The 24,588-nt window shown below is 31.9% G+C and overlaps 1 protein-coding gene across 1 annotated transcript in view; it reads right to left on the reverse strand.

Annotated features, from left to right (window-relative positions):
- The window catches only part of LOC110992460 (neuronal PAS domain-containing protein 4B), a 93,193-nt gene that overhangs the window by 55,077 nt on the left and 13,528 nt on the right, over positions 1–24,588 (reverse strand). Inside the window, exon 3 of the mRNA XM_022258289.2 lies at positions 14,726–14,907. Within this exon, the coding sequence (XP_022113981.2) occupies positions 14,726–14,907 (182 nt within the window). The remainder of the gene's footprint in view (positions 1–14,725; positions 14,908–24,588) is intronic.

The raw sequence follows: 24,588 nt of genomic DNA on the forward strand, positions 1-24,588 counted from the left end.
ACTGACGAACAATAGACTTGTTTAAAACAAAACCCGAAAAGGCATCGCACGACCACAGCTTAGATACGTGAAGTAACCATTTCTTTCTGGTAATTGCCAATGTGATTTGCATAAAAAGGTCTACTTGGTTTTCATGGAGCATTAAAGTGATTGTGAAGAAAACGTTGTTTTAGCTAAGTGAATGCGTTTGAAGACATTAATTTGCTCAACACTTCAGTAAGTAGACGCTTTAGCCATTGATAATTTTTGATTTAATTTAGTTCTAAATTTGAAAACGTTTTAGGGCTAATATTACAAAGAAAAATTATCCGTAATTTTGCATGTTTGTAATGATTAAACTTAAATTCTATTGGACCGATTTCAAAAATTCTTTCACCACCAGAATGGTAGATTTATACGGAGAATTTAGATTATAATCCTGGAGAGTTGGTCAAGAATAATTCTGGATTGAATATTTATTCGAAATGGATTAAAAAAACACTAAAGCGTAAAGTATACTATGTAAAAATAGTATGACTTATAATAACACTATTAATCCTACTAATGTGACGCATAGGTAAATGACTGGCCAATTTCAGCCGTGTGAAACGATAATTGTGGTTTGCCGCAAATAGGCAATGTCAGGCGTCAGATTTTGACAGCCTATTAGCCAAGCAGTTATCACTTCTAATTAAGTACATAAGCGTTAATTGCTTCTTACCCAAAATATATCTTATACATGGGTTGCTGTATACCATACATTTTTCACCGACTACCAAATCTAGCGTCTTCTCTGACGGGATACACAGGGGGTAAAAACCTTTCTGTGACAAAACAGTATGGAAAGATTTATATAAAATACAACCGCTCTTGCACGTACGTTTGTATTATTTTCTATATTTTCAGTTTGGTTCGATGGGTATTAATTAAGCTGAGTCCGTAAACTCTCAAGTACACTCTCATATGAAGAAATTATAAATCAGTGTATAATAAGGTTTTAATTTGATTCTCCGTACGCAATGAGCTCGACCTAGTAATATTTATCATGGACAAACACGCCACACATATTGGTGAGATAGAAATAATTTGAACATGAGTCATATCTCATAAAACATTTTTTAATCAAGGGTCATCCGGTCAGGCAGCATAAACTCTACATTATCTCAAAGGCTAAATGTAAATACCATTAATTCAGCAAACAGTAAAGAAGCGTGAAACCGATTAAAAACAAATGGGTAACCTTCTTGTAAAAAGGTATTATTAGTGAGTAATAATATTTACACAAATTTATTAGCTTCCGAACATCTGTTGCAATATTTTTGTTAATTATATGTTTGGGGGAGGCATTGCTTAGTGGCCACTAAGCAATGCCAGCAAGTATTCACCGATACAAAAAGTTAAGCAAGACACGCTGCGGCGAGAAATTTGATTGGGTCAGTTATAAAACAAAGCCTTATCTCGCGGTAGGGGAAAAAGCTGCTGTGAATTAATATTTTTTTTATAGAACAGTGGGTGAACGGGCAAGAGGCTCACCTAATGTTAAGTGATACCTCCGCCCATGGAGACTCTCGATACTAGAGGGCTCGCGAGTGCCTTGTCGGCCTTTTAAGAATTTGTACGCTCTTTTCTTGAAGGACCCTAAGTCGACTTGGTTCGAATTAAATTCACAAATATTAACTGTTTCTCTGCCCATTCAGATTATAGGAAGCCGTTTTATTGAGTTTTCCTTGACATTTACGAAGATGAAAACCGTTATTTGTTTAAAATATTCTGATAATATGTTTATTTTTAAATGTACAATTATGTATGCCAATCAACTACTATAAAATATATGATTTGTTTCTATGATGGATATGACATTTACAATCAACGGTAGTTGATTAATTATGACGTTAAATTAACATAAAAATTATATTTTAATTGCTTTATTCAGTTTCGATTGTAACGTGTATAAATTATCTGTTAAACAAATACATATTTATGGAATTAATGATTGATGAATTTCATTATTTTTGTTAATTGATTTGATAGCATTGAGCTCCAATAGGACCCTGAGGGTCCTGAAGTTTGCCCTAGAAAATTACTACATCCATAAATAATGTTAGTGTTTAAATACAATTAATGTTATTTTAACGTTTTTGTACTTTTATTTTAAGATTTTTCCAAGACATATCTCATTATCAAAATTTGCGAGAGACTGCAAATGTTAAAATGTCACCAGCTAGATTTCATAAAGTAATTTTTGATAATTAAGACAATTTGTTAATACTAATAATATTAAGCATTAATTTAATTTTCCGCATTATTAATATTTCAGTGTACACGGAATAGTGGTATAGAAATACTGACGGATATAGTACCTCATTATAAGCATAGCATTTTTCCACAGATATCATTTTATTTAAATGTCTTTGATTTTATCATATTATCAAATGGTTTTGCGATACTCTTAGTTTCTTGTTTTGTTAATCGGTATTCGATGCAGGTCATTCGATATATAAATCAAGTTTAAAATCGATTTCAACAAGTGGCTATTAATTAAGTTGTAGTTAGATTAGAAATTAGATAGTAGTTGGGCGGCGATCGTGTCTGATATATGACTTAGATCTCAAAACGTATAGGCGGAAACCCACTCAGAGGCTTGTGTTAAAGCTTAATTACGAGGGTAAGTAGTGCAACAAGTACTACAATGTTATTTCGACATATGTATTATTAAACACATACATTACATTTATTAAAAATGAAAAATATATAATCTAATTTAAATTATATTTAGTCTCATCTGCATGTTATTTGTTTAACTGTCGCCTATTGAACCAGAGCATTTGTATAAAATAATGTAAGACGTTACAAATGTTATGTAATGTTTTAGTAAATAACTTACGAACAGAAAAATGTGATTCAGTTCATTCATGTAAGCAATTGTTAGTATCGTTTTTTAAGGACATCTTTAATATAAATGTGTACAATAATTACGGCATTGTAGTTCTAAGAATAGCTTTATTTAAGGTAATGTTCATTATTTATCAGTCTTAGTATGAATTGCGCCCCGGCTCGCCTATGAATATTGTAAATAAAAATATTACCGATGTAATCGGGGCGTATTTCCCGACGCATAACACTTCCAATACTTTTCACAAATAGTAACAGTGAAATGTATTTTTTGTTTGTTTAAAAAAAATTGTGAGATATATAAAGTCCCTGGACACGATGGCAGTAGAGTAAAATATAAAAAAAAACTTTTTTGTTTTGATGTTCATGGATCCGACATATCATACTTGCACCTATATTCGTTACACTAGGGTTATTAACGCAAAAGGTTAGTTCACTTTAGGCGTCGTATTCCTGTTGTGTCAATAAGTTTAATTGCCTCAGAATTCACATAGCTTTGTAGGCTATGTGAGCTCAGGTAAACTTTAATAGAATGAACCATATAATAAGTTTGTCTACTTTAAAAATCTATTGTTAGGGGGCCCTTAAACGGCGCATGAATCGAGGTTATACGCGAAGGATACACGAATGACATAAACAATCATTTTACGAAACTTCAATCACGGTCACTGACTTCAAATGAATCATTAGATACTAAATTGGCTGTCGACTTCGACAAATAAAAATTGCGATATAATCACACATCAAAAATTTTATTTCTTTTCATACACTGTGATTGAGCCATCACAATTAAATATTCGTCATGTTTTCAAACAATGAAAAATTCAAAGATTATAGACGTCTGGCTATTGTGCATTCCTAATTTGATTCAGGGCTTGTGATATTTCATTTTATTAGAATATTATTGCTACTCGATCAACCAGTTTTGGTTTGATATAAAATAATTAAAAGACTTGCGATTGCAAACCTCTAATTTCGTATTAACTTTTAATACATAAATTTAAACTCTGTAGGAGATTAGCGACCTCACATACTCGTACAACTTTTATTTACAATCGTCCTCACCCAAACACCCTCTGTTTTCTTTGCCGATGAGTAGGGATGCCAACAGGCTCGAATTTAATGACGTGGAATAAGTGATACCATGATGATCTTATGTTCCAAAAAAACGTATTTTCTTCTTACATTTCAGAATAGCCCATTTTAGCCCATATATGGAAATTGGAAATATACATGTTATATTAATGACACAGTCTCAATACTCAGACCAGTGCAAATTCAGTTAAAATATAGCCTTAACGTTATCGAATGACATTCAATCACAGTCTGGCGAATGAATGGAAATATTGTAATTGACAGATTGGCGATACGAAATCCTTACGATAGTAATTTATTCTTCCTATATTGACACTTTTCCGAGTAATTGTGATAAATTACGAGCGAAATATTCAAGAAGTGAAAGAGCAGTCACTAAGATACTACATTTACGCTTTATAACATTTAGCTTATGAAATAATTAAAAATCTGCAAACATCAATTACCATCGGAATGATCTTTTAATTGAAATACTAGTTTATTCGTAAACGATTAAATCTGAATGTATTTAAGTATACGTACATGTTTTAGATTACCATAAGTGTAATCATATAATTGGCATACATAGTCTTAACAGATCTTTGTTATATAATCATAATAATATTCCATAGTTATGTAATATCATCTGACTCTTCGGTTTTGTAGCTATGTTTTTTTTACATGGAGCTACCAACCCTCTGCACAACAGTTGGGCTGGTCATGTTGAGAGAATGGAAGACGTTCCAAGTTATAAAAAGCGTGTTGCGGTGTACCAACTGGCCGCCAGTCGGCAGGACCAGAATTTTCTAGAGACCGCCGTGAATGAGAACCCACGCGAGCTCTAATTAGTATCCAGTTGGCAAGCTCCAGGTAGCTCGCGATGGTTCTCTAGTCTCGAGTCCAAGGCTTACTTTGGGTCACTACGACAGCGGAGTAATATAATCGTAATCTAATAAGTTATGGTAACCATAATTAAATTTAATATACCTAGATTATTATTTTGCTATTTTGAGTATTATATAATTCCCCAAGAAAACCATACTAAGCAACTTTTTTACCACCACTAACGCTTTTATGATCGCCAGTTCTAAAACTAGGCCTTGAACTATAAACATGAAAAAGTGACACCTAACTTTACAGTTAAACTATAACTATATTCTGTTCAGTCAGAAGCACTTTTAAACAGTTTCACCCTGAAGGCATCCTTGATCATTTAATAATATTCCGCAGATAAAATTGATTGCGCCTTATTTCACATTAATTATAAAAAGGGATATTTTTTATTCATCATTATTCATTTATAATAGTGTGACCTCTGTCATTGATCAATCTCTTTGATAAAACAATTGTATAGTATGTAAGGTCATGTCGAAGTAATAGATGTATTGAGTGATTTAACCTTGTATAATGACGGATGACCGAAATTACGCTGTGATTATCACCTTTTAAAAGGGTTTATCTTTAATAGCTCGATAACAAGGTATCGGATTACGTATATTATAATCTGTAGTATATATTGCTAGTGTCCGTGAAATGACAGATGAGAGGCATATGTTTACAATTTCTATAGAGTCCGTCTCGACTTATAAATATTGGTGAAGAACTATCGTACTTATTAGGTATATTATATAATTTCATTTAACCTTATATTTTATGTTTGAATATGTGAAAACAATACGTGCACACACCGTCACAAAAACCCGACACCCTGAAGTGAGCTATAGTCAACATTTTGGTTTTTTGTGATATTTAAATAAACTTTATTTAAATAGATAATACGTTATGATAAAACTTTCAATGATAATTGAAATTGCTTGATATTAAAAACCTTTTTTTCTATTGTTAGTATCGTTTTTTCTATAAACGTAGAATAAAAATGATGAAAAGATTTTTTCTTGTTACGCCAAAGAAGTATAACTTCTAACTCGTGTACATAAGTTCACACACATTTTAATATTTGCATTGCAAAACTAACATAAGATAATTAAATAATTAGAAGAGCAACAGGCATTTTTACACAGAAAAACCAAAACATCTATATCAAGATAATGAATCGCCTTAGATTTAAGAATAAATCGAAAATCTAGAATACAATTCGACGTGTTTATCTCAAAACATGTCAAATACTTATAACACAATGTCAGTACATCTTTCATCGATTGGAATCGGTCATTGTTCAATCGTAATCCCGTATCGTAATCGATTATTACAATCGATATGAAAATAATTATTTCCGACCTTACCGCGGGAGTTAATTGTTGTTAGAATTGCTTGTGTGGGGCCAATTTATTTAATTAAGTTTCGGCAACGGAGTTGCTTAAGCAGGACTACTGATCGATTATCATAGAAACGAATGTGATTAATTATAATCTATGAAGAGTAAGGCTAAGTATGGTATTGCTTAAGTGTGGTAAATGAGACGTCTAAATAATAGTAAGGGAGCCGCACAAATTTAGTACGTGCCTGACGAAAGTAATAAAAATACCTAACGAAGTTATTTTTTTTTGTAGAACAGAGGATAAACGGCAGGAGGCTCACCTGATTTTAAGTGACACCGCCGCCGCCCATGGACTCTTTCAATGATATGAATATTTATATGTAAGATTTTGTTTATTTAGGGCCTGTTTCACAATGTCCGGATAATTTTCAAACAAGCTATTTATTACTTATTGGTAGGATAAACAGTATTTATACGTCATGAAATACGAAGTATCTTATTCGGAACTTTTATCTTTCGAATAATTTATGTGTTGCATAGCTATTTGGTACTTTATCCATACATTGTGAAACAGGCCCCAAAGTTATTACATTTTACATCCTTTATATATAATTACTTTTCAAATATATCAGAATACGCGATCGGCTATTTATATACATTAAATAATATTAAAAACGATGAGATCACCCAGATCCGTCTCACTTTTAACTCGTAGCATTTTTACTATTACCGTTTAAAAGTTAAGCGGAGAGAATCACAAATTCAAGGTTGCAAAGTTGATTTCAAGACTCGTTATATTATCAAAATAAATTGTAATGTAGGTAATGTACAGCTAAGACGTGTGTAACCTTGACCCACTAAGTATATTTGACCCAATAACGGGTTGAAGCTTATGCGTTATAAAAGTACATATAATAACCGTCTACTACCAAGCAGATTTTGGTATGTAGTATTTTTAAAGAAATTTGTGGTTATTTTATAATATGAAAAACCATTGATAATCTGTTTCTTAACTCGGCGTAACTAGTGCTTTTCAGCAGTAGTGGTTAGCGAGAGACTTATGTATGTAATGTAATATCTTCGCATTTGCAACCGTTCAATAAGTTTTATTAAATAGTAAAATGAAATATTATAATTATTTTTTATGTTATTTTGACATTGCTTAATTAATGTAGTATATCTAATATATAGAAATGTTATAGTGGTAAATAATGTTTCCCTAATATAACTTATGAACGTGAATATTGAATTTTTATGTATTAACGTAATTAAATTCAATGTTGTATAAATGTATTTGTTAAGTTGTAAATATTTTGTATTGATAGTGATTATGATCAGATTTTATTGCTTTAATGATCTTTTTTACGATACTAATAATCCCCATATTATACACTAACAATTGATTATACATACATTAATTGAGCAAAGATTGAAACTCAGAATGATGTGTTATCTTAGAAACGTTATTGTAACTTTATTGGTACTATTTAATCAATATTCACAAAACATTTAATGTCTCTTCCTGTACCTGTTTGTAAGTGAACAACTCTTCTTTTACTCCGATAAATGTTCTTAATACTGTTCGTCTATTTAACTCAATAATATTGTCAAAGTATTCTCATGGCTATCCGTGCTCCAATCTAACCTATGCAGAACCCGGACCTACCTTAAATAAATCTAGACATGTAATCCATAATTTACACAGTTGCATGTACTTAGATGCACCTACACCTGTCGCAGGTAACTAAGTAATTTTCTACTCGTTTTAAAATTCAAATTTATGCAAATGTGACACAACGCCACATGCACTAATTGGATTAACTTTGTAAGCGTGCTTATTTAAATATGTTTATTGGTTTCGATGCGAATCTGTTTAGTATGAAGATTTTAATGCTTCTTCTAAAAAGGATTGTGTACAAAACCTTTATTAATTTATTCTATGTAATCAGAACTAAGTTCCTAGGTTAGAGTCTCTAAAAAGGAGGGCTTACTACTACTCTAAATACGCTTAAGACTGACATGACGTGACTAAAGAATAACACATTTGCAAGAAAAACCAGACTTATAATTTATATGAAAAACAAAGCAAACACAAACACCCTATGACACAAAAACACAAACTTTGATAGGACATTCATTATTTGGAAAGTTTTCAACCTTGACACAAAAAAATTTACTAAAGTTTTCATGATAATTGCCTGAAATAAGAGGCTTTTGTTTTTATTTTACAGTTCAAAATATTTAGATATCTGCGTATTACTTAAAAAACATTATAATAGGTATGTTTTTTTATTTCTTATGGACAATTGCGCACATTGAATCATTTATTTGTGCGTCCGAGATTCAAACACACGATCAGGATTGAGAATTGCATGTTAAATGAATTCAGTTTCACCAGTTTACATCGTATCATATAAAATAAATTTAGTATATTCTCCACGCGTTCATTGAGAATTGGTTAATATTTATACTTATTTTTCCTTGCATTCCTCATATAAGGTGTGAACATTAGCAACGCTTGTTGGCCACTTTGCAATTATATTTAATAACTGTATTGCTGTAATATCAGGTTGTAATTTGTAATAAGATAAATTACGATACTTCGCTTGTTTGTATTTTTTCAATGATTGACATAAGATAGATTGTAATTAATGAAAGAACTGTTTTGTATTGAATTGTGAGTGCTCTGTTATCGGTGGTAATTTTTTCTTCAGTGAATGTGAAAAACCTCTTTCAAAAATTAAAGGTCACCTTCAATCTTATGAACAAGAATGTAATACTTAAGAAGCCAAGAATGTTTCCTTAATACATAGTTATATGAATTTTTTATCTCTGCCTTTTATTAAATTTAAGAAATGTATTAAAGAAAAGCTGTATAAAGGCTTACTATAAAGTTAGTGATTATCTAGTTGATAAAAGGGCCTGGGACTAGTGCTGGGCAGGCTACTTCTAATTAATTTGCTATATTTGTTTTAAATATTGTACAATTGTTTGATGATTTGCTTTTTTAAAAAAGAGTACCGAGAGTTTTTTACGCCGGCTTTTTCTCTCGGCCATCACCCTCTGTCTTCTTTGCCGATGAGTTGGGATGCCATCAGGTTCGAATTTAAGTGATACCATGATGATAATAAGATCATTATGAACATTATCAATATGAATTATTAAAAAAACATTTTTATTTTTTTTATTTTTTAATAAAAGACTGTCAATTCAACATTGAAAATAATCGAAGTTACTATATAAAATCTTAATCTTAAAATATAAAGGGAGAAAGTAGTAGAAAATTAATAAAGGACAAATCATGTTTACCTAAGTAAAAGTAAGTATTAAAAATTACTTATTTGAATTTGGAATTAAAAAGACACTTCTCGTACACATACTAAATCCACTTGCTCATGTAATTAATCAAGGACGATCACTTAAGTCCTATCGTTGCGAGACTTGATCAATACGCTATGCTAAATACAGATTACTTTAAAACGTAAATATGTTACCCAGATACGAATTTTATTTTAGTGTTAAGTACTTGATAGCTAAATGTAGAAATTAGTTGTGTGAATGTAAGCGATTAATCTTGTCTACTAGCATTTAAATTACAAGATCCGCACATAGATATATGTTTTATATCCCATAAATAAATACACCAACACAGCATATTCCATGTTCATCGGTGGTACGTTTGTTACGTTGAACAGTTGTATTTAGAAAAGAAAATACTTCTACTTAGCTTGTTTATAAGTAAACTGATGTTTAATATTTATTTTTTTATTTCAAACATACACACATTATCTTTACAGCCCATGCCAATACGACAATGTGGAGAAACATTTATCTATCTAGATGCATGTACGAACGTTCAACAGACTAGTTCATGCCTTTGGTATCGCAATAACCTTCGCCGTCGTCGTCGCACATATCCCATAGCTACTGAGAAGCCCAGTTCCTGGAGTACACTCGGTAGTATGTTTATTATGCGTTGCATTAAAAAAAATTATATAGCCAGCGTAATTATCATAGATTAAACAAATAACAGATCTATAGATCTGATCATACTCAATGTAACGTAGATCTAGATGCATGTACGAACGTTCAATGAATATTCGAACTCTCTGTTCAAAAGTATTTCGGCATAAATCACAAAGCAACAGATACAACAAAGACACGCGAACCGAAAAACATCAAAGCCACACCAATTATTGATGCAGTGAAAGAAGCAATACAAAATGCATATTATGGATCCGGTACAGCAATTAGACTGAAAGGATAGTTCCCAGGGAGGTATGCAAAAATTGTTGAGAAAATATTCAGGTGCGTGAACGATAATTCGAAGCCGGTTTTGCGCAATTTCAGCATTTAGAACGATATTGGAGCCAAGTAATTGTTGTTTGCCTCTCATCAAAGCGCTGTTTAAATATATGACTCAAGTTCGAATCTAGTTGTGAGTATTTTAACTCAACTTTAAACCAATCGCTCAGATTGGTTGATAATATAAAAATGGTAAAACTTCTTGTAGTTTAGATTTATGTTAACGTTTCTATCAAACCTTTAGTATAAGATTCTTTAGATTCAAAAATAAAAAACATTGATAAAGAACTACAGTCGTATGTATCAATTTAAGGACACAGCCTTCATAATTATATTTTAATATAAACCAGTAGTTTCTCGCTACTTCCGATTCGTTACCTTGATTATCAAAGATTTCATATTGAACGATGAGAATTTCTTCTATTTCTGACTACATCTCAGCATAATATGAGAAGAGTGTTAATTTCCGCTAAAAAAACACCCTTTGTCGCTACTCCTCTTTTCGAAAACACTCTCCTTAAAGCCACAGCCAGCATTGGAATACTTGGCGTTGACATATCGAACGACGTTCAGTTTCGCGGTCACTTGGAGGGAAAGGCAAAATTAGCCTCCAAAAAGCTCGGTGTGCTCAGCAGGGCGAGACGGTACTTCACTCCGGGCCACCGCTTGCAACTATATAAAGCGCAAATTCAGCCCCACATGGAGTACTGTTCCCACCTTTGGGCGGGTGCTCCCCAGTACCAGCTTCTTCCACTTGACCGTATTCAACGAAGAGCGGTTCGAATCGTTGACGACCAAAATCTCTCCAAGCGGCTTGATCCTTTGGCGTTGCGTAGAGATGTGGGGTCTCTCTGCATCTTCTACCGCATTTACCATGGAGAGTGTTCAGAGGAGTTGTTCGGATTAATACCTGCAGCTGAGTTTCATCATCGGACGTCGAGGCAGAATACGAAATTCCACCCGTATCACCTCGACGTCCGCCGTTCCACAACTGCGCGTTTTTCCAGGCAGTTTTTGCCGCGCACCACCACTCTGTGGAACCAGCTGCCAACTGAAGTATTTCCGAACCAATTCGACTTAGGGTCCTTCAAGAAAAGAGCGTACCAATTCTTAAAAGGCCGGCAACGCACTCGCGAGCCCTCTGGCATTGAGGGTGTCCATGGGCGGCGGTATCACTTAACATCAGGTGAGCCTCCTGCCCGTTTGCCCCCTGTTCTATAAAAAAAAAAAAAAAAAAATTATGTAAAAAAAAACTGTGTTTATCTTTGGTTAACCTCTGATTGATTTAAGTAAACACGGAGAAGTTGAATCATAAATGCGATATCTGTTCCCACGCTCGCCTACCGTTTATCGAGGCTTCAGGCTTACCATCGTGTACTATGCCAATAACTAGCTATTTGTATGGAATTTTTTAAAAGGTTGATGGGTCAGCTTTGTATACTCTCCGAAAGATAATTAATTGTCTTCGATGTATTGAAGATTTACCAATATATAATAAAGATACTACATATTTATTCAATTTCTATCATATCTAATAGAATTTGTAGAGTAAATATAAACTGATAAGAACATGTAGTAACTACATAACTTTGGGTGAACAATAATATTATTTGTATCAATTTAGGCAAAGCTATAATTATCATTTAAAGGCATTTAAAGGCCGACAACGCACTCATGTCATAGCAACGTAGTTATCTGGTATTGAGAGTGTCCATAGGTGGACATCACCCCCATAGGCGGGTATCACCTGCCCGTTTGCTATAAAAAATAAAAAGGCAAAAATGCGGAAATGCGTGTATGTTTTCTTTAAGGCTGTATCCCATACGTTTGGTTTTGAACGACATATCTTACATACCGCAAAATGATGTGAACCCCCAGAGGCCGCCGGCGTGCAAAGGGGGCGTAGCTCCCCCCGGGCACCATTAGTCCCAATAACCATCAACTAGTAGCCCTCAACTCGCTAATTTTCCCCAATTTTCCTATCAAACTCGACCACTGTTTAAATCGAATAACTGTTTTCGGAATCGTGAGAATCGTTTTGGTTACGTAAAACGATTATCAATTACGTTTCAAGGTTGGGTTTTCGATATTTTTTTCATATAATCGACCTTGCGAAAATCGCTAAATTGAGCTTGAAGGAAATATGCGTTAGAAAGGCGTGTGTATAAATAATATTTGTAGGTTAATTCGTGTGAATTTTTATTGATAAGGCCGTTTGTTTCGTGGGAATATTGGTGATTGATCGTTTATCAATCAAAAAAAAATTAAAAATGTCTTTATTAAGTAAATAGTCTTAAATCTACATTTAGTACACCCCTTTTAAGTTCGAGAACCTGTGTTAAGGATGAACGCTCTTTCCTATATGTTGATACTTAATCTACTTTACAAAGTTGTTAAAAAACAAAACAGAATAGGTACTTAAATAGTTTATTAAAATTTGATTTTGTTTTTTATATTCATAACAATAGCTTAGTAGATGCTAAGATCGGCAACGCAATCGCCCGCTGGCATCGAGTGTCCATGGGCGGCGCGGCGGTTTTACTTACCATCAGATGAACTTCCTAAACGTGTACCCCGATTTAAAAAAAATGTTTAGTATTATCAATAATCCGATATAATCACAGCTTTGTTTATATGTAATAAGTAATTATAAAAAAAATGATACATTCCGCTTTAAAACTTTAATTTTTAAATTGTTAAAAAAAAAATTGTAGCCTCATGATAAGTTATCAGATCATTCTTTAAAAATCAATTTTATTATGTATATTGTTGCCGAATCGTTTGACTTGTGTCTATAATTTCGTAAATGTAAATTCACCTAATTCTATTTTTCCCATATTTTAGATTTTCAATCAGTTTTTCTAATTACAAATTCAATCAAACTTATAGGAGGATGAAATTTCATACTTCAACTATGTATAATGTAATAAATTATGATTATTAAATCTGTGTGAATCATTCAAGAAGGCACATTTGAAGATAATCAACCATGACGGCATTAATCTCTAACGCACCGGAACGCTGTCAGCACCACATTTAGTTAACATACTATGTTATTCTGTCAATATGTATAAATAATACAATATAAATTTAGACCTGTCCTTCTTCCTTATATAACCTATATTATGTTTCTTTTTTCATTAATTATTGAAATAAACTTAATACATTACATACTAACCAATTTTATTCGGTTTAAATGACGTAATCTTATTTCTTATTCTCATTTACGCAGAAGGCGTTGCATTTTCCTTAAAAGGTAATATTTTACTTAAATCATAAATCTGAAGATCCTGATTTGTTTAATTCTCAGGAACTATTAGTAGGAAAAGTATTTTTTGACAGTTCATTTGAGGAGTTTGAAATATAATTGAAACAAGGGATATGTAAAAATAAATCGAGTAAGTATTTGTAACCTATTATAAATAGGTAAATACCTGTATTGGTTTATAAATTAAACGTGCATTCTGCATGTAATTACATACAACCCGATGACGTCGAAGAGTTATTTATGAGTTTATAATAGACAAGATTATTTCAAGAAATACTTTACACAGATATCCTTAAGATAAGCTAATGCTGACATAACCTCTGCTCTATTGCTATGTTGATCTGTTGGGTTTATTAGATTTTATAATGAACGACCTTTTGCTTAAGATTATAAGCCACTATAAAAGTTTCAGCTTTAGCTCAACTTTAACTTTTTTTCTATTTTCTATAGACACCCATTTTTGGTGGTTGCTGGCCTTTATGGGAGGAGTACGCTCAAATCTTGAATAGTTGAAGGTCGTATCTCTCAGTGAAGACCCCCCAACGGTAGTCGATTCCACAGTTCCACAGTTCGCAAAAGAAAATGCCCTATGAAACGGACTGTGGATGATTTCCAGTGAAATTTAGAATTTTTCCACTTCTAATTATACTCCACCATTGACTGTTTCCGTTGTTTGTCAATTATAGTTATAGGATTACTGTTAACAACAACAATTATCCGGGCTGGCACATACAGGCGACATCTATAACTCTTAAAACATAAAGCAGATGCAGAGATATGTACGATGATCTTAAGAATTAATCATCTCCCGAATTCTGTAAATTCAATATATTCATTGTCAGCAAAAATTACATCAACAATCTAATGAATTGTAGTTTATAAATAACTACTAAGATATTAAATTACTAATTTAGTTAGAAAAATATTTTATCCTAAAATAGTATCACATAAAATTATATATATAACATTAGTGTATTTTATAAACAAACCTTGTTGGAAGTAATTAGATTTCCTGACGTACACGCAAACTAGTGCCATCAGTTGTAGTTGTGATAGCCTCTGCCTAGTGGAAGGTGGTAGAGGCAGAAGGTCCCGAAGGTTGGCGATCTCTGCGTTGATGAGGTCGCGCCGAAGCTTGCTCGCGCCTTTTGTTGATTTGCCTTGGTCGAATCTGAAAGGATATAAATTAAGATTCTTTTTATAGAACAGGGGTCAGACGGGCAGGAGGCTCACCTGATGTTAAGTGATACCGCCGCCCATGGACACTCTCAATGCCAGAGGGCTCGCGAGTGCGTTGCCGGCCTTTTAAGAATTGGTACGCTCTTTTCTTGAAGGACCCTAAGTCGAATTGGTTCGGAAATACTTCAGTGGGCAGCTGGTTCCACAAAGTTTTATCTTTCATTTCGTTCATATTTGTATTTTATTACAGAGTGTTACATTTATCTTTCTATTGTGTCGATTTGTATAAATAACCTCTATAACACCTATGAATAACGATAACTACACCAGTTTTATATATTTTTACCTATTGTAATGGCCACAAGTAGTTATTTAAGCAAAAGAATTGCGGTAGAATGTGCTTGCGCTATGCCTTAGGTATGTATAATACAGGATTCATACCAATAAAGATTAGGTGTTAAAATAGAATGCAGGATTTTTTTAACTATCTTTCATTGTTAATTTATTTTATCTAGTGGTACTTGTATTATTGTAGGTACCTCAGAAGATAATGTGTTCTAATTACTTCAAAAGAAAAAAGTTTTAATTATGATATACGTACATTGAGGTTATGTCAAATAGATAAAAAATTATAAATCACTTTCAACACATTTGAATATTTTCTAACTTAATATTTGAAATGCCGTTTATTTGTATTTAAACAATAATAAATTACTATTAATATTTACAACACATTATACATCACGACACCCGATATGCAAATTTATATATTAGTACGGAGTACTAAATTTTAATGTGGTACAATTTGTCAGTTCGACGAAAAAGTTCGACGATTCGCTATGCGAATAATTATATTAACAGGTTTAACCATTTATGGGAAATTTATACACTATTTAAATTGATTTTAATGGATATCTACCAGATTATATTTTTACGATTCCTTTGTGTTTGCGACGTGTGAAAATATTGGCAATTTAGTCGAACATAATGTGTTTATTGTATTCATATACCTACTCTAGGTGTATGTCCTCTCAAACTGAACAAAATCAGAAGTTATTTGTAGCTAAAAAGCAACACGTATTAATTCTGAACTTATTAATCGATCGGTATAATTCCTCTGACTTGGTATGAAATTTATTTTTATAAAAACTAAACCATGGTTGTTCATTTATGATAGACGGACAACCATATTTACAATAAAATTTACATTGTTTTCTTAAGTTATATAGAACATACTTTTCTTAATGTTTTCGATACGGCAATTAAGACCAAACATATCAAAATAACACTAGGATAATATACAGAATGAATAGTGATATATAACTTAAATAATTACCTATGTCACATATACAACAGTACAATAGTACACCTTAAAACAGTAGATAGTGGATTCCATGTCGAAATAACCTATTATCGCATTATTAATCCATCTGTATCCACAAAATTCAAGTTATGTTGTACCTACTGAAGTAAATTTCTGAAGCTTAGCCACAAGGCAATCGGGCCTGTCAGTAGTAGTATTCAAGGATCCTTCCTTTAGGTCGAAGGAAGAACCTACCTCCACAAGACGAAGTTTTGCATGTGCGTCACCTTTTAAAGGATAGGCCTCGACGTCCGATGATGAAAAACATCTTATTATCGTAATTTATCTAAAATAAAATCATGACTATGATAATAAAACGCTGCACTTCCTGATTATCGTTAACATATCCAATTACGCACATTTTATTTCCTAAATTCGATAAACCTTCGTATAATTGAAATAGATTATCGTTAAGGCCATTACAATATTTTTATTACGTGCAGATACAATTAACATGACTTTGTAAGAATGACATCATTTTTAAATGTAAGAAAAATCATTTTATTGTTATCATATTAAAAAGGATATGAACTTGTATTTATATTTTTTATTTTTTTATAATTGGTTGAATCAGTTGTTTAAAAATAGAAAATTTATTTGAGATGAATCTACAAGATCAAGTCAAAAGATGTATGTATGTTTATCATTACAATTATTTCTCAGTAATAATCCACTGAACAATTTTATGATAATGGTGACTTCATATTTAGTTAGTCCATGTTTTCGTAAAATTATTACAGAATATCCTCTGAACTTTTAAACGAATTTAATACAATGGAATAACCTCTAATAATTACTCTATACTAGACAATTTGGTCTACGGTATTCATCGATGTTTTGTTGTCGACAGTATCTTAGAATGACCAATGATTATCGATTTATCATACCGACTGTACGGTAGTGTTTGGTAGAGACAAGCTGTTATTTTACGTGAAAACTCCACCTGTTTTCCCACGCTGTACGCCAACATGAGTACTCAATAATTTAGACAATTTTCCAATATCGCTGTCTAGGGTCCAAGTGACAAGTGCGGATTTAAACACTACATTTATTAAAATAATAAATATTATAAATTCGTGTCACTATAGTAGAGAGAATTATGTGACTGCAATTATGGCAAAATTTTCATCAGTTCTTCTAATCTTTATATGTATATGAATCTTCTGTGCGTGTGTTACTAATTATTATCACTCTAAACGACCCGACCAATTTGCAATTACATGATTTTATTTTTCGCATTTAAATGTGTGTTCAAGAGGTATGTCCGCGAATAGGATAATTTTGCTATTAATATAGTCTTACTTTATTCAAAAAGTATAACATTTTTTTTAATTCCCGCGCTTGCTTGTAATTTAGACCGTTTATAAGACAGTGCATATAAACCGCAACATGCTATCTTTGAACCTAACACGGACCCACATTACTTCGTATGGTCCATTCCTCTATCTATTGAACGATCTATAAACTTTAATACTATAGGAAGATATCAGATCGATTACGAAAGATATACAAGTGATACAGAGAAATAAATTGCCACTTATTAAAACTGTAAATAATGGGATTGATTATAGAAAATGTATGTATTAAGAAGGGAAATAGACAAAATCTTAGGAATCATGGCTTTATAATAAAGGGTACTGAAATTATTTATTACGTTGCAAGAATCTGAAAATGAACCTTAACTTATATGGATAAGGACCCACTTTTAAACGATATACATTTTTGTAATAAGTTTATTGAATTCCTGGGGGAGCATGAAATCAAACATAATAAGTACAAACCTAGTACATTGAAAAAAGGTTGCATTTACGGCCTTGCCCTAAAGTCGCTAAGGCTGTATCTTTTCATTAAAAGCTTGATTATGATAGCCTACAATTGCTTGAGTGCGATAAGTGCACCCTGCGGCAGATAATTTTCTTCATATCACACGCAAAACACGTAAATATAAGTCTTGAATATTCGTGATTTTCTAATAACCAACAATGTTTCATACATCTTAAACATCTAAGAACTAAAACTAGCTAGACTAACATGCTAGAAATCCAAGCGAAAATCAAGGAGATGCTATTTTTAGATAGAATTTATGTAAATTTTAAAAGGGTGAGAGAAATTTTGAAAGGGAGTTCTAAGCAAAGGGTACGCAATACCCATTTACTTATCGGCTTTCAAAAGCACGGAAACATATTCAATATAAGTATTAAAACATTTATACATGTTTATTGGATAAAAGTATAAAAGAAATTGTCCATAAATAACCCGTCTAAATCATTGTGTTTAGTGTAATTGGAAATGTTTCGTTAAAAAAATATATGATCGTTTGTAACTTAATTACGTCTAAACGAAGTTTTTAATGTCGAAATAGGTGAACATATTTATGATATGAAAAGAAAATTATCAGCAAAGGTGTTTGACATTGGTCGTGTTGCAATAATTAGTGCACGCAAACAGCCTACTAACGAGGGCCATTGTAAGTGCAAGTGCGGCGACCTTACACTTCACCGCTTTGTTTTGTCAGTTATATATCTTATATATCTACATAAGTATATAAATATTTAGTTCTGGCACTTGATTTCTATTAACGAAATGTACTTTAAGCTCCCGGTAATCAAGGGATGTGAACGTGAATTATATCAATTCACATTTTCCACTATTACTTTCCGTTGTTTAATTGAAATAATTTATTTCGTCATGCATATACGTCCATATTCGTACGGAATACATCGATTAAAGTTTTTTAAATAATTACTATTTTCACATGGAATAAATATCGTAATATAATAACAAAACATAGTCCAGTTTTATTATAATGTCGACATTTGTTTAGACTGGAATATCCTTCTTTGAGCAAAATTCGTTGAAAACCTTCATGAGTAACAATGATGTTTTGTTGATTCCTAGTTCTAATTCTCAGACTGAGAAATTTTAAAGAAATTAAGTTTTTATTATTTAGACTGTTTTATTAGAGGTTATGTATACAGAGTTTTTGCGTACTGACGGATTTTAAACTTTTACTTCACGAAAAATAATGGTTGGACCTCGCATTTTATAATCTATGGTTACTGTGGTAGTGTTCTAATGATGCAGGTTATTAGTGGTCCATTAACCTTCATTTTTTTACTTGACCTGTAAGCCTATGTGACCTTAACTTATTTTAAGCCTAATCTTTATACAGTTAAATATTAATAAGGTAAAGTAGTTTTTACCTTCGTTTGTAAACTTCGAAAGTACAAGAGATGTTAGTATGCAATATGCAATAAGTCCGTTTAATCTAATATGTAGTCAATCTAGAAGGTTAGGCATTCTTACTTTTTTCCAGCATAAAACAGCTTTTTAAAAAAACAAGGCAAAGAAAACAACATCTTTCGATTTCATAGTCTACTGGATTTTTTGTACGAGTACCAAAGATCAGCCAAATTAATACTTTAATTATCCAAAAACTCTTAGACGATCTAGTATTGTCTTTTATTTACATAACTTTTACACATTTAAAGAAAAACACTTTTTTAACGGATTATAGATATGTATTATTATATTTAAACTTATAATTATTTGTACATAATTTTAAATTTAAACCGACGTTTCGCGTGCTTTACAGCGTGCGTGGTCACGGTGACTGAAGACAAAGGTGTTAAATGTCAAAAAAGTATTACAGCTGCAGAAAATGTTGTGTTATCTGTATTTATTTCCCCGGAGTTGGTATCGACTAAAAGATGTAGGGTTTTTGCAGAAACAAAAAATCCGTTAAAAAAGTGTTTTTCTTAGACGATCTTTTGATTATTACATATATTATAAGACATTTTGCTAAGGACGTCACTGAAGCAAACATGTCTGCCGTCTTTACGGAGGCTTTAGTGAGAATTAAAATAAAATCTCACAGCAACGAAGTAACAAGTATTTGATTCAGACGCTACAAATCTGTCAACAACAAGATATAATCCCCGCGGGTCATTATTCCTGTCAGTCTATTTAATCGGGGATTAAAATTAACTGTCAGCTAATGAACATTGTGTCTGATCGTTGTTTAAGAGCATCGTTATATACTGCCGATCGGTTTATAATTGTTTTTCACGCTCATTATAATATAAATCCTTTGTTTATTGTTTTATTTATGCGCTCCGAGGGCGATCGGTGTAATTGAATTTTATTAGCGGCAGTTTTTGCTCTCATTGCTGTTATAGACACTGGAGATGGACAGTGCGGTAACTGGAACAAGCACCTATATCTAAAAGTGCATCTAAGTAATTTCAAAAGATTTTGATTTTGCTTAAGCAATAAAAATACAGCATTCCTTAAAATCCTCCACCTTTTATTGAGATATACATAGTAGTTATTGTTAAAGAATACAAATATTTTTGTTTATAAATCATTTAAAATTCCAATTATATTCAATTTAATATGTAGATAAGCATAATGCCAACAATTCAATATTTGTGATAACAATCAGTGAATCATTGAACGAGCTTTTTGTTAAGTTCAATTAGTCATAGTGACCTTCAATTGATGATCAGGAAGCGTTTAGATGCATTATATCGCTAAATGTTTGCTTAATTTTATATAAATGGAATGTATAAAAACGAACACCAAGATGAATTAGTATAGCCACAATTTATTTTTTATACATTCCACTACTTCATTTTGAAAATATTATCTCATACATAAAACATATATGAAATGAACTCTACAGTTACTCAAATATAAACGTAAAGTGGTTTTTGGGTGCGATTTTTTTCTCCCGTCTAGCGAGAGTTTGGCGTTTCGACTACGTTTACACAAAAGTAGACAGTGAAAGAATACCTTACATGGGTTACATGTTAATTATCAAAATGTGAAAACAAAACTGTCTAATGGTAAATAAATTTCGATGTATGTTTGATGATTCTAATGACTACTGAAAAGGTAGAAATGAAACGATTATATTCGGTACCTCGAATAATTTTGAGTAATATTTGTTTGTGACGGAACTGAAAACAAAACTGTAGTGACTAAGAGATTAACAAATTATACTTGATACAAAAACTATAAACTAATAACAAAGACAACAATGGGAAGCTTAAATGACTTGGATTTTTTACATCTTCAGTTTTATTTTTTAATCTGAGATCCTGCTTCATCGATGTCTGCCATTAAATACATTGCATATTATTAGTAGTACCAATGCTACATGTTAAAACAAAAGTTAGCAATTGTGTAGATACTCGAACTTTAAGAGAAAATTCAAATTGACTCTTAGTGTTAAGTATAAATCTGAGGGTATCCTTGTGTGTGGTTCAAAGAGCGCTCTAAGCTCTTAGATCCTGCTTCATCGATGTATAACATATTATTATAGTGCCAATGCTACATGTCATATGAAGCCAACAAAGCTATCTTACGTCTTTGACTTTCAGAGAGTTCAGACCGTTGCTTAAAACTCTAGTCTATAGTTTGAATAGGCTTTTGGGAGAGTGTAGGCACTCTCTCAAAAGCCTATTCAAATAAATTATTTCTTAACGATATTTATATTTCACCGTAACACTTACACTTTCTTGTGCAAAATTTTTTAAACAAGTTTATTGTTAGTATTGTTACCGTGAACGAAACACAAATATATCCTCACTGTTCTCTATAAGGAATAGCTTAAAAGTTCCCGAGGCATATTTCTACGTAATACAAATACGTCCAGAGTTACGAATTTAATAATACCATATTTTACGGTTTTATGTACGTAATAACAAATATTATGTTAATTAGGTTAGTTATTACTTAAGTATTTCTATGATCAATTATAAAATAATAAAACTATAAATTATATAAGTTGGTTACTATTTTTTTTCACGCGGCAAATCGAAAACTTTTCTCAATGTGACAAGACAAGCCAAAACAAACGAAACGTCTTCAAAGTCAATTTAAAACTCAACTTGAAATTGTTAAACTGTGACAATTAATAGACACACAAAAGTCACTTTCAGATATGATTGACATTGGCATCAAGCCACTTTTCTAAGCATTAATTTTAACCGCAAAATAACGAGTTTTTTCTTTGACAGGAATATAAATAAAGGTCAATATTAATTCTGATTTATTACTGCAATTACAGTTGAAAGTTAAATGATAATAGCGTCTAAGGATTGTATCCTGCTATAATTCTTCTAGGAATACATATATCTATAAATTAATAATAATTTGCCGGGTATATATATTTAATTAGAGGTATGAAATTCTATAAAAATAAAATAAAATATTTTTTATAGATTGTCGTTCTGATGCCTTATTAGACTGTAGGAATAGCCTTACTATACATCGCAATATTTCGGAATCAATTCGATTCTAAAACTAGGATTCAGGCGCGTAACTTATCGCGAGCTATGATTTCTATATGTCAAAATTCAATACACCAAATGTGTACGGGAGTCAGACGTTCAGATCTTCTAGAACAGAGCGTACCAATTATTATGCCAACAATGCATTTGCCCAAATAAGATGAGTCTCAAATTGCCCCTTGTTCTTGATAAATAAACAAAGGATCTATTGCCATTCAAGATCATTTGCAAAGGCCTACTGGACCACTAATTTATAATATTTATAATAAAAATCACAAATATTGTCAATTTTTAATTGATCAATTTTATGACCTCTCAGATCTATATTATAAAACAAACAGTTATACATAAATAACTCTAAAGACTCGACAATAGATTATAGAGCAAATGTACTTTCATAAGTCCATGTAAAAAGGCGCCTGCGAGCTAGTAAGGCGCTATTCCCACGAGGGCCAGCAATAAATTCGCGCACCAATATCCGTATACACATTAAATCAACTATATCTCGCTTTATTTAATGTTACAGTTATTGAAGGGGAGATACAATGATATACATCGGTGTAAGATGATACTCTATAAAGCGTGTCGAAGGTAAAAGCCTGATTGCGAAAGGTCGTAAGTAAAATGTTATTACTATTGTATCTCAAATGTTACATTAAATGTTTGAGGTTTTTTTTAATTCGCATTACTGAAATTCGATATATTAAGTTTTATAAAATCATTATCTTTTAGTTTGGATTTTAATGGATTAAGAGCTGTACCTATATCAGCAAGCTTACCATGTAATGTAATTAAGTAATATAAGTAAACTCGCCCGACATTGGCTCTAACAACTACAATAACGTGAAAAAATTTTTTATGTATTTTGTTTACAAATTAAAAAAATGTCTGTTGAAATTTTCTTTAATGATGTGCAAGATAAAACTAAAACCTGCTGCGTCAAATTTCAAATTATTATTCTTAGGCATGTCTGTTTTGAGTAAGAAATATAGTTTTAAGTATTTCATCCAAATGTTTTCACACATGGAGACGTTACCTGCTTTATTAATATATGTATGTGTTACTTGTTGACATGTGTTAATGCATTCTGTTGTGATTATTGAAAGGATAAATTGTAATGTGTCAACAAGGATTGTCTTGAATGTTCACGCGTTTCAGAAAAAACGATAAGTCAGATCTATAAATTGATACAAGGGCTTATTATCGATAAATTTAATGATAATTAGATTTAAACAGAGTGTAGGGCTAGGCAAAAATAAAAACGTAAGCAAAAAAAAGTTTTAAGTATTTAAAAAAATATCCCTTCTGGGGCTGTGCGGAAATAGAACTGTCGTGGAATTTGGATACAGTACTAAATTATTTTTTTGTAATGTCAACACAAGTTCTACTTTGACACAAAACTTTATACTAAGTGTGTAAAAATTTAAAGTATTTTGGGAATCATACAAATGTCAAATAATAGTTATATAAATAACGGCTCCTCGTTCCGCACAGATTACTACTGATACTCCTAAAACATCCCCTCAAAATTATCTAATACTAATTCGAATTTTTAATTCACCATATTTCGTTGAATTGAAAGAGATAATTTGGATGGATTGGAAACTAAGCGAAGAGAGAGACGAGTGAAAGGATTTGGAGTACGCCTTCACTCTTTCTCTCACCACCGTAATGTACTTTAATAATAATGCTAGAATAAAAGCCATTATTATTATTAAATATCTAGTAAAATTTCATAGGCCCTTTCTATCTTACACTTTTTATCAGTTAACAACGTATTTGGGCCAAAATTTTGTTTGATCGATATTGAAATATCGGAATATCGTTTGTTTTATTTTTAAGTCGATAATTTTTAGCTGGTAACCCTATTAGACAGCAGTGAGTGCCTTATTCTGTGTCACAAGGTTAGAACGATAAATAAAGGTGGACAGTAAACGATATTGTTACGTTAGGAATATACAATGAAATGAATAATTAATATTATCGCCGAAGGCTTAACTTATCTAGTAATAAA

This window comes from Pieris rapae, chromosome 6 (assembly GCF_905147795.1).
Source record: "Pieris rapae chromosome 6, ilPieRapa1.1, whole genome shotgun sequence".
Taxonomy (NCBI): Eukaryota; Metazoa; Arthropoda; class Insecta; order Lepidoptera; family Pieridae; genus Pieris; species Pieris rapae.